Genomic DNA, 12346 nt, shown 5'->3' on the forward strand with positions numbered 1-12346 from the left:
TTCGTAGTGATAGAGGTGGTGAATATTTTTCAAATGAATTTAATATATTTTGTGAGGAACAAGGTGTGGTACATAAGTGTTTCGCGCCTTATACTCCGTAACAAAATGGTTTGGCAGAAAGAAAGAACTGTACTTTAGTATATATAGTTAACTTGATGTTTTTAAATGCTAAACTTCCATATAATCTATAGGGTGAAACATTATTGATTGCGTGTTATATTTTTAACAGAATACCATCGATAAAATTCAAAGTATCTTCATATGAGTTATGGAAGGGTCAAATGTCAAACTCAGATTATTTCAAAGTGTGGGGGTGTTTGGCTTACTATAGAGTTCCCGACCAACAGAGAACAAAGTTAGGTCCAAGAGCCATCAATGGTGCATTCGTTGGATATGCTCAACACTCTAAGGCTTATCGTGTTTTTTGTCTTAATGTCAAATAAGATAATTGAAACAAGAGATGTTGTATTCATTGAAAATAAAGTTTTTAATGATTCAACAGATTCAGAAAAAGAATATCAACCAATGATCTTAAGTGATCAAACCAAAAGAAGTAAAAGCCGAGGAAAATTCAAAGTAAGAGAAGTAAAGGACTTTGGTCCTAATTTCATTTCCTCGCAATCTTTGGCATTCCTTATTAAGGGAAATAAAGAATCCGTAATTAAGAAGATCCCCATAATTTTTATATGAATGGTGATCCACAATCCTATGGTGAAGCCATGACTTCTAGGGATGCAGCATTTTGGAAAAAAAGGCGATCAATGATGAAATGGATTCAATATTATCCAACAATATTTGGATTCTAGTTGATCTTCCTCATAGATTAAAGCCTATCGGGTTTAAATAGGTGTTTAAAAGGAAGAATACTCCAACAAAGGGTTCTCCAACCTTTAAGGCTAGGTTGGTGGCTAAAAGATTTAGGCAAAAAGAAAGCCTAGATTATTTTGACACTTATGTACCAGTGCCTAGGATGACCTTCATTTGAATTCTTATAGCACTTGCATCTATCCATAAGTTACATATACATCAAATAGATGTTAAGACGACTTTTTTGAATGGTGATCTTGAAGAGGAAGTCTACATAGATCAACCAGAAGGTTTTATGCTTCTTGGGAATGAACATAAGGTGTGTAAATTGATCGAGTGTAATTATTTGTCTCTATGTAGAGGATTTGTTCATTTTTTGTACGAACATGGAAGGTGTTCGTGAGACCAAAGAGTATCTAGCTTCAAAATTTAAAATAAAGGATCTCAATGAGGTAGATACAATTCTAGGAATAAAGGTGGAAAAGCATGAAAATGGCTTTGCACTAAGTCAATCTCACTACATTGAGAAAGTATTGGAAAAGTTTAAACACTTGAATCCATACGATTTGAACTTCAAGTTAAGTGAGAATAATGGCAGGGTTATAGCGCAAATTAAGTAGACTAGCGCGATCGGAAGTCTAATGTATGCAATGCATTGCACTAGACCCGACATCACATTTGCTGTGTACAAATTGGCGAGATTTATAAGGTGTCCTAGTATTGATAATTGGAAAGGAATTTGTAGAATTTTTTGCTATCTTAAGAAAACAAAAATTTTGGGATTATTCTATAGTAATTATCCCGTAGTACTAGAAGGTTAATTGGATGCAAGTTGGATTACAAGTCTAAGTGACAATAAGTCCACATCGGGATGGATTTTTACAATCGGAGGTGGAGCCATTAGTTGGGCCTCCAAGAAACAAACATGCATTTCACATTCAACTATGGAGGCTGAATTTATAGCCTTAGCAGCTACTGACAAGGAAGTGAAATGGCTTAGAGATCTCTTGCTAGATATAAAGTTGTGGCCACAACGTAGGTTCATCATTTTGGTATATTGTGATAGTGAATTTACCATGTCTCGAGCGTACAATAAGGTGTACAATAGAAAGTCTAGACATATAAATTTGAGACATGAGTATGTGAGACAATTGATTAGGGACGGTGTGATAACTGTTACCTATGTTAAGTCAATTGACAATTTAACGGATCCATTGACAAAAGGTTTGTCAAGAGATTTGGTTAATAGTACAACCACTAAGATGGGATTAAAACCATTCTAATCGCGTAATTGATAATGGAAACCCTACCTTATTCTATCCAAAAGTTAGTTCCAAGGTTCAAAGGGTAATAACAAGTTATCAAATGACAACATACACTAGGGATCAGGATTTAGTGTTTATGTTTTAAAAGGATGAGTTTTACTCTTAATGGATGGACATTAATTGTCATGAAATCCACTTATATGGACATAAAGTGATGCCGCTTCAACAAGATTTTCTTTATGGTTTTCTCTTGTACATGTTCATGAAACGAGATGAGCACATGGCCATAATGGTGCTAAAGCAAATTAAATGCTTATTCTAATACTTTACGATTATGTGTGAAATTTTTCCGGTATTAACTTTAGGAGTGATGATTCAAGTGACTAGCCACCATTCACTTTGTTGATAATATGAGAGTTTACATAAAGGAAGGTTCAATATGCGGACACCCTTCTTTATGCATAATTGTTGCGTACTTATTTTCTGGAATTAACAATCTATATGGGATTGATGGAAAGTATAGATTGCAAACTAATATGAGCACTATTCAAATTAAAAGTGATGATTTATCATTTTACAAATTTAGTTATTCATAAGCACTATTCAAATTAAAAGTGATGATTTATCATCCAATGAATTCATTTCCATGGGACATGTTTCTGCCAAGGAGTATGTCCAATATGACAGTTTGTGGCTCTTCAAATTGTATTCATTGAGTGCATATAAATAGAGACATTATGGTGCTCACAAATATGCAATTACAATCAATTTTATTTTCAAAAGATAGAGTAAGAATTAGAGAATTCTTCTATTTTGCTAATAAAAGGAAATTCAAAACTTCGTTATATCCCGAGAGGACCTTTGTCTTAACCCTCTAGCAACTTTGTGTGGAGGAAAATAGTTTTCTTTAGAAAGCGTCACCCGCACCTCGAAGTGTACTGTTTATTTCCATATAAGTCTCCAATTCTATTGTCTCCATTCAAATATCCAACATAATACATAGAGATTTGAAAGCTGGTAATGTTCTATTAGACAATGAAATGAACCCTAAAATTTCAGACTTTAAACTGGCTAGGAGTTTTGGAGAAAAGGAAACTGAGGCAAACACAAACAAAGTGGTGGGAACATAATGAGTAAAAATCCGAAACAACCAAGTTTTAATTCAATTAGGTTCATGCTATTGGAGGTTTGACATAAAATTCATAATTATATGCAGCGGTTATATAGCTCTTGAGTATGCAATTGATGGTCTATACCCCATTAAATTCGAAGTCTTCAACTATAGAGTATTGGCGCTTGAAATCATGACAGGAAAACGTAACAGAGGTTTCTGTCATCCAGATCATCATCTTATTCTTCTTGGCCATGTATGTCTTTCTCAAACCATGTTTGATAAAATGTATTCAAGTGTTTGTTTGGTGAATATGTAGGCATGGAGACTGTTTGGTGAAGGAAAATCCATGAAGTTGGTAGCATCAACAATTAGGGGAACTTGCATTCCATCTGAAACAATGAGATCAATCCATGTTGGCTTGTTCGTGCAACAAAGTCTAGAAGATAAACCAAACATGGCTAATATAATATAGTATTGATGTTGGGAAGTTGAGGGCCACTGCTAAACCCCAAACAACCAGGTTTTTTCACTGAAAGGGATTTTGTTGAATGTACGTCGTCTTCATCAAACGCCCACAAACTCTTAACATCTAATGATTTCACCATTGGAATGCCAGAAGCAAGATAAAAGAAAAAAAGCTAATGACTTTTACAAGTTGCTTTTGCTTGCCTCATTTAGAATTTTATTTTTCAATTGAAACATATTTACTATCTTTTGAGGACTTCAAATTTTCTTTTAAGCTATAGAGTAAAAAAAAAACTGAAACGATGAAAAATTAAAGAGGTAGAAAATTAGAATGATGAAAAACCTAAGTTTTTTATAGGCGTGCTAGATAAGAAAATAGAAAAAGAAAAAAGTAATTTTCTTTTCATCAGAAGAAAAAATAAAAAGAAAGAAAATAAAACATTTAAAATAAACATAATTTTAAACTAAAGTACATTTCTGTCATTTTCTCTTGTCTCGTTATTCTAATTTGAAAAGATAAGTTTTTTTTCATTAAAATTAAAATGGAAAATGATGATTTTTTCTATTTACTTTCCTCTCAACCAAGCACATTCAAATTTTGTTTTTCTTTTTTTTTTTTTTTTCACTTTTCCACTCCTTCCTTCCATCCTCCACTTTTTCACCCAACCAAACACACCTATAGGTTTCTAGGAAAACTCTCTTCTCCCTACAAGCCTACTTCTTTCACCCAAGCCTTGGTTTCGGCCAAATCTTGGTTTTGGAGAGACCGTTAGGTCAGCGCCACTCACATCTCCAGACCTTGAAATGACCTCTTCCACTTTATGCTTGTATCTATTTTGACAATGCAAGTCAATTAGGTCAGCTTTCACAGACCCAGACTTAAATGCAAGTGCCGGGCATGGATTTTGAATACGGGTTAAATATTTGGCGTGTTACACTCGTATCCATGTCCGAATGTGTATCATATAGACAAATGTTGAATATGAACACTCGAAAGAGAAGTTCATGGAAAATGTTAATATTTTATGCCCTGCACTATGGTATCAAAGAAAACATGAATACCTCATAAAACCGAAACCAAATGTCGACACCAATGTCATCTGACAGTATATCACATTGCAGTAAAGCCTCGAGCACCATTAAAATCGAAATCAAGAACCTCACCAACCATACAATAAACATCATCAATACATAGACTTATACAAAGAAGAGATGAAAGCAGGGGAAAAAAACCCAACATCTTTTAACCAAGCATTTCAATGACTTATCTTCGTGCCGGTGAATCCCTCACGAATGAGAGCCTTCTCTATGCTATCTACAACACAAGAAAAGCAAGACAAAATCGATTAGATTAGAGTACTGAAAAAATGAATAACAAATGTGACTTATTGTTTAAGATATTTCAACATCAATAACCTGGTACTGATAGTATAATCTGAAATTACCAGGAACTTGCTAAGCATCTGCAATGAAAGAAGCATTTAACAGTTGTTAAATTACAAGATGTGGTAAGTTCAATAATTCAGCAACTCAAACAAAATTCATATTAAACTGAAGTACATGAAAAAACTCAGAAAGCATTGCTACTAGAACATGTGATGGATTTCATAACAAGCAAGCTCATATGTAGTTCAACCGTGTTTCACAATCAATGGCCTAAATAAGCAAATAAAGACAAGGAAATTGTGCGTGATCAAGGCATATCATGTAGCATCTGTAGTTATCTTTTCCCTCCCAAATTAACTTCCCAAATTGGAATCCAAATATTTTCTACCTTACCCACCATGGCAGATAAAACACTTAATGGTATGTAGTGAAGTAAAATATATGAAATCGAGAGAGGAAATCACACTGAAGCAATTTAACTTCCCATATTCTCCCAGCTAAAGTAACTATTAATCATGTGACTATTTGTGCCTCCCATAACAAAAGCTTCTGATAGTCTTTTTACGCTCCAATCAATCATCTTAATTTCCAAAACTAGAAATACCAATTCCTTCAAGCATCATCTTGATTCATCTTAACCCCTAAGTAGACAAAAAACTGCTCAAAACACAATGAACTGAAAACTTCATGAGCGGACCAAACTTTCCAGTTTTGCAGTCACTCATAACCATATATCATATATTCATGCTTGGATGTCCACAGACTAAACAGGTTAACAAATAATTGTAATCACTATCTGCATGTCTTTCTTATACACCAAGTCATAGTACCAACATCAAGCACACCACACTACTAGATATCGTCCTCCTTAATCAAATCATCATTTCCAATCACTGATTCATATTTCAGTCAGCTCCAAATTTAACAACATAACATCCATAACGAAACTCAAAGCAAGGAAAACTATTCCTATCAATTCTTTATGCACATTTGCTTACTTGATATGAACATTCATGGACGACTCACTTGTTATTATACCAAGTTAGCAATAACATGCACAACCTGTTTATACACCAAGAACACCACACACCACATGCCTTCCTTATTAACTCATTAGCTCTGTTGTCAATCACCCATCTTGCATCTCCTTCTCAATTAAGTTGTAACCAGCAACATAATTCAAGAGGGCAGAACTAATCTTATCCGCCTGTCTAATAGTAAGAATTAGACTAAACAATATAAAAGCTACACAAATAACACGAAACTAAGCATTTCCCACACTACCTGGGAAGTGTAAAATAAATATCCTGTTATATTACCATGCAGCATTTTATCCGCTAATGTGATGAAAAACTACTGAAACCTTCCAAATTAAGTAACAATAAACTTGCCAAGAAACCAAATTTTGATTTTAAAAAATACAACTTTTCCCAATATGTGGTTATCTACTGGGATGATAATATGCTAAAATTTAACAAGAAAACCTAATTCATACCAAGAAAAACCAACCTACGCTAACTTAAATATTGTATCCACCATAACACCAACAATTTAAGCCCTTTCCAGCTAAATGTCATCAGCCATATAAATCACATTACGCTGCTGTGCACCTAATCATCATCTAAAACATTTTAAACACATTAATCAAGAAAGTAAACACTAAGACCATCCTCATTAAACATCTAAACACTGCCAAGTAACCAAATTTCAGTCATTAAAAACCAAAATCAAATTAAACCAGTATGCAGGATCAGCTATATAGATCATATGATGCAACTTTGCTAAATGAACTGCTTAATTCACACAAATTAATCATTGCAAACAAGTACAGATATCCTGAATCAAATTGAAACAACAAAAAAGAAATAACCTTTGCCATCTTTTTCCACCACCTCGGTCTCCTTAACATTGACGACAGGGGCGGCATCCCCGCCGTCTTTATCTTCAGGGTACCTAACAACAATGACAGGACAAACACAATGATGCACGCAATAATCACTAACACTTCCCAACCTCCCATCACTCCCTCTTTTCTCAGCTCCAAACCCCCTACTCCCCATTATAACAGCACTCAACCCCAACCTCTCCACCTCAAGACACAATCTTTCCCTCATATCATGATCTTTGACTATATGAATCTTGAAGTGAATCCCAGCTTCCTTCAAGGGTTTGGCCAAATCCGCCGCCTTTGAAGCCGTGAAGGCATCGAAATCGTCTTCCAGTTGCTTCTGGGACTGTGGAGTTTCCGGGTTTTGCGGGGTTTGAGGGAGTGGACCCCAGTCAGCTCCAAAGAGTACTGAAGTGGGGGACACGTGGAGAAGGATGACGGCGTCACCGGGCCTGAGGTAGTTCTGGACAGCCCAACGAACGGCAAAAGCAGACTCATCGGAGAGGTCGACGGCTACCCCGATCTTACGTCGGGCACCGGATGTTGGGGTGGGGGTAGCAGCAGAGGTAGGGTGGTGAGGGGATGATGGGTGGTGGATCTTGATAGTTGGAAGCTGAGGGTGGTCAGTGTTATCAGCGGGATTCATTTTCTTTCCGCAAAAACAAGAAAAGGAGAGAGCTTTTGAGGTAAAGGGAGTGTGGTTTGAAACGTTAGTTTAGGAGAGGGAAAGAAAGGGAGAAAGGGGGAAAGGGGAGAAGAACTTGAGTTTGAAGACTGGGATGTGGAGAGCAGACAAAGTCGACAAAAACAAATGTGGAAAGGAAAAGATTTCTCGTGGGAAAGGAATTTGGAACCATTTTATTTTCTTCTTTTTTGTATTGCAGCTTTGGGTTTGGGTTTTTCTTGGAGGTGTTCCAGTGGACTTTGAGTTCTTGAATAGCCCAACCTCTCTTTGTTGTTTCTCTGCCCGCGCACCATCAAATCCTGCCCTCCACGCTCTTTTATCCACATTTTGTTTTCTATTTTTTAATTTTCGATGTATCACATTTTTACCGTTACTATCATTTTTAATGTTTAGAAAATTATTAATACTAATTTTAAATAAATATTTTTAATTATAGTTGATAATGATATTTTTTAGTTTTTAACTTATATATAAATTTAAAATTACATAAGAAAGTAACTATAATGTTAATTTGATAAAGGAAATAATTAGATAAAGTAACATACAACAATTATAATAATACTCCATGATAAAGATATTCACAATTACAAAAAAAAAAAGAAAAGAAACAATGGAAATAAGTTCTTTTGTCTGCTAGGATTTTTTAGCAAGCCTTTTCTTTATTTCATTTGCTGAGTTTCAAGGCAGCATAATCTAAGGTTTGGCTATTTTGGACAAAGTGCGAGTTCTAATAAGGATTTGATAGTCAATAGAGGTAGAAATCGCAAATCTAAACCTGGAGGATGAGGAGGAGGAACCAGTTCCATGTGAAAAAGATTTGAGTATGGAAGATGATAAACATCGATTTTGTTTAGTAGGAAAAGCACTAACTAATTGTGTAGTTCACTTTCCTTCTCACAAAAGAACTTTGGTTGATCTATGGCATTCATTAGGGGGAGTAATAATCTTAGATTTAGGGGAAAGCGATATCTATTTTGATTTTTCTACGAGGTGGATATAAAGAGGGTGATGGATGGCATGCCATGGTCATTCAACAGGCATCCTATAGTTTTTCATCAATTAGTTAACGAGGAAGATCTAAAGCAAATTCCTTTAAATTATACTTATTTTTTTTATTCAAGTCCATAATTTGTTGTTCGGGGTAATATCGAAGGGGTTAGCAAGGAAACTAGGGGATTTTATAGGGTAATTCACACAATATGAAGTTGTGTTGATCTCAAAGGGGAATGAAGGTACATGCAATTTAGGGTGAAAATTGACGTAAGACTAGCTTTGACAAGAAAGTAAAAATTGGCTTTGGGACAAAGATGAGATGGATATGCCTAATTTCAATATGAGATGCTTAGTTTGTTCTGCTTTCTATGTGGAAAATTAGGTCATGGGGAAGGTTTATGTCCGGTTAGAAAGACAATTGGGATCTAAGAAGTTAAATTTGAATGAGACTCATCACTAAGAGCACCATCAAGGAATGAGATTTCTGCCGATAGTAAATGGCTAAGAGAAGATGTGTTGAGCGGTTTCCAAAGGGGTAATAACTCTATTAGTCTTGAGATAGACTTTCGAAACAAAGTAGGAGTAGAATGAGACGAATTTGTACAAAAAGAGTGGTCAATGGGCCAAAAAGAAACCATACAATAGAACAAACCAATTGAGTTTTGTGAAGGAATGAAAAGATAAAGAATAAGGAATGAACTTTCAGATAGGAATGATAGTCTGGGTGCACTGATTCAACTTATTGAGAGATCAGTGGCCGCTGGTAAGCGTGTTGACCGGATGAAATGAAAATATAAGTTGAAACGTTCGTGGATTAGGTATCCACGGGTGATTAATCGCCTTCGAAACAAGGTGAGGCATGTACAACCCCAAATTTTATTTTTGATAAAAACAAAATTGAATGAAAAAAGAAAGGAAAAAGTTTGTGAGAAATATGGTTTACTAACGGAATAGATGTGAAAGCGCATAGATAATAAAGGGGGATTCTCAATTGGATGGAAAGGAGAGTATACGATACAGTTGAGAAGTTTCTTAGCAAACCATGTTGATATGGAAGTCATGGAAAAAAAGAAATGTCATTTTAGAGACTTACAGGGCTTTATGGTGCACCAAAGAAACACAAAAGGACTTGGACCCTTTTAAGGTGATTATATTTTCCTTCGAAAAAATGGTGGTCGTTTAAGGAGTGATAGAAACATGGCTCGATTCCAAGAAGTATTGAAGGACTTAGATCTTAATGATGTAGGCTTATGGGGAAAATGGTATTCATAGGAAAAAAGGGAGGTTGCCAGAAAATAATGTTTGTGAAAGAATCAACAGAGGAGTAGTGAATCAAGCATGGTGGGAGATTTTTTGATGGTATTCTTTAAAACACTTAACGCATGTTATATAAGATGATTGTTCGGTCTTGGTAGATTTGGGGATTGATACCAACATATACAAGACTCGGAGGGAATAGGGATTTAGATTCAATTCTAATTGGGTTTTAAAAAATGAATGTGAACAACAAATCAAAGATTTTTGGGAGGGGAACTCAGAAGACATGCTTATAAAGTTATGAGTGCTAGGTGAAGTGTTTAATAAGGTGATGGGTAGACTTACGGCCAATAAAAGAAAGGAGTCAACTTTACTAAATAAGAGATTAGCCGAGTTGAACTTAGTTGACCCAGACGACAGAGATAGAAAAAGTCAAATTGGCATTAAATCTGGAAGCTAATAAAAAATAGCTATTTTGGGAGCAACGAGCAAGGGCAAATTGGCTCAATTTTGGGGATTGAAATATGTCTTTTTTTCCACAACTTTGCAAACCAAAGAAAAAAAAAGAAACAATGTGAAAAAACTAAAAGGGCCGAATGGAAAATGGATCGTTCACGAAGAAGAGAAGATAATGGTGGCAATAAAATATTTCAATAAACTATTTTCGGCGTCGGATATGTGGAATGATGATAAAGTGTTATCAGGTATTAAAAAGTGCATTCAAGTAAACATGAACATGGCATTAGTAGAAGAATTTAGAGTAGAGGAAGTGACAACGGTAGTAAAGAATATAGAGCCTTTAAAAGCATTAGGTATGAATGGTTATCCTGCACTGTTTTATCAAAAATACTGGCATATTGTGGGAGATGAGATTTCTAGGTATTGTTTAGACATTTTAGATAGGAAAAAAGAGTTTGGAGATATTAATAATACTAGTATAGTATTTACTCCAAAAGTGAATTCACCAAACTGTATGACACAGTTTAGACCGATTAGTCTTTGCAATGTCGAGTATAAAATCATCTCTAAAGCTATGGTTAACGGATTTAAAACAATACTAGATATATGTATTGATGAAGCACAAGCGACTTTTGTTCTTGGGAGACAGATCACGGGTAATGCACTTATTGCTTATGAGATTCTACAATCTTTAAAGGAAAAGAAAGAAGGAACATGGAGACAATTTGCGTTGAAATTGGACATGAGTAAATCTTATGATAGGGTGGAATGGAAGTTCATAGAACAAGTAATGAGACGAATGGGCTTTTCTAAAGAATGGCTGAATCTAGTAATGAGATGTGTGCAAACGGTGGAATATTCAATCTTGTTTAATGGGGTTTGTGAAGAAAAATTTAACACGTCAAGGGGATTGATACAACGCGATCCCCTAAGTTCATATCTATTTTTCTTCTAGGCGGAAGGCTTTTCATCGCTGCCAAAATTGACAAAAAAATGAGAGAATTATCAAATGGGTAAGAGTGGGGAGAAGTGGACTATCATTAACCCATTTATTTTTTCGCAGATGATAGCATTCTGTTTGGGGAAGCAAGTTTGGAGGGGACAAACACTTTTAAATCAATATTGAATATGAAGGGGTTTCAGGGCCAACTAATCAATTTTGATAAGTCACTGATTTACTTTAATAATAATGTGCAGAGCGATTGTAAGGAACAGATTGGAGCATCTCTTGGAGTAGAATTTCGAGTAATCTGGAAAAATATTTAGGTCTTCCAACCATGATAGGAAGACAAAAAAAGAAGCGTTTGCAAATTTTAAAGATAGATTCTTGAGACGCATTGAAAACTGGAGTATTTTGTAATTATCGTTTAGAGGTAAAAAAGTCTTTATTAAGTCAGTTTATACGATGCAATGTTTTTTATTGCCTATTAGCAAATTTTGGTGGAGAAATTCCAAAACAGAGAAGGGGATCCATTGGTGTGAGTGAGGGAAGTGTGCAAACTGAAAGCGTAAGGAGGATTAGGTTTTAGAGATTTGACTAAATTTAATATTGATTTGCTTGCAAAACAGGGGTGGAAATTTATTATGAATCCAAATGCTTATTTACTCGTGTTATGAAAGCAAAATATTACCTAAATAATGAGTTTTTGAATACAAGTTTAGGATCTCACCCATCATTTACCTAGAGGAGCATATGGTGCGCGAAAGGACTTTTGAAGGTAAACGTGGGATGGAGGGTAGGAAATGGCAAATCAATCAATTTATGGAAAGAATCTTGGCTTCTAGGGTCTGGACAAGGAAAAATAATAGGTCAGAATATTAATATCAACTTTACAATAGTATCATACTTAATTAATTCTGAACATCACCTGGAAGTTAGAAGTTCTAAGAAAGCTTTTTGACGAGGAGAAGTAAACATAATTTAGACCATCCCAATTGTTGAAGTCGACGTCAAGGACATTAGGGTTTGGAAGGGTGATAATACAGGAGTGTATTCAGCAAAAAACAGATACAAGTGGTTGCTTAAA

General features: G+C 35.2%; 1 protein-coding gene across 1 annotated transcript; it reads right to left on the minus strand.

Annotated features, from left to right (window-relative positions):
* Window positions 1-4694: 4694 nt before the first annotated feature.
* LOC107895299 (universal stress protein PHOS32) lies at window positions 4695-7897 on the minus strand. The gene is made up of 3 exons (XM_016820608.2): window positions 6908-7897; window positions 5068-5114; window positions 4695-4966 (listed from the first exon to the last, which is right to left on the minus strand). The coding sequence occupies exons 1-2, from the start codon at window positions 7569-7571 to the stop codon at window positions 5107-5109; spliced, it is 672 nt and encodes a 223-aa protein (XP_016676097.1). The 5' UTR covers window positions 7572-7897; the 3' UTR covers window positions 4695-4966; window positions 5068-5106.
* Between the last annotated feature and the right edge of the window lie 4449 nt (window positions 7898-12346).

Source organism: Gossypium hirsutum, chromosome A13 (genome assembly GCF_007990345.1).
Source record: "Gossypium hirsutum isolate 1008001.06 chromosome A13, Gossypium_hirsutum_v2.1, whole genome shotgun sequence".
In the NCBI taxonomy this organism is placed as follows: domain Eukaryota; kingdom Viridiplantae; phylum Streptophyta; class Magnoliopsida; order Malvales; family Malvaceae; genus Gossypium; species Gossypium hirsutum.

Excerpts from the sequence above, each read along its gene's own strand:
- LOC107895299 (XM_016820608.2), bottom strand. The coding sequence starts at position 7,571 with ATGAATCCCGCTGATAACACTGACCACCCTCAGCTTCCAACTATCAAG.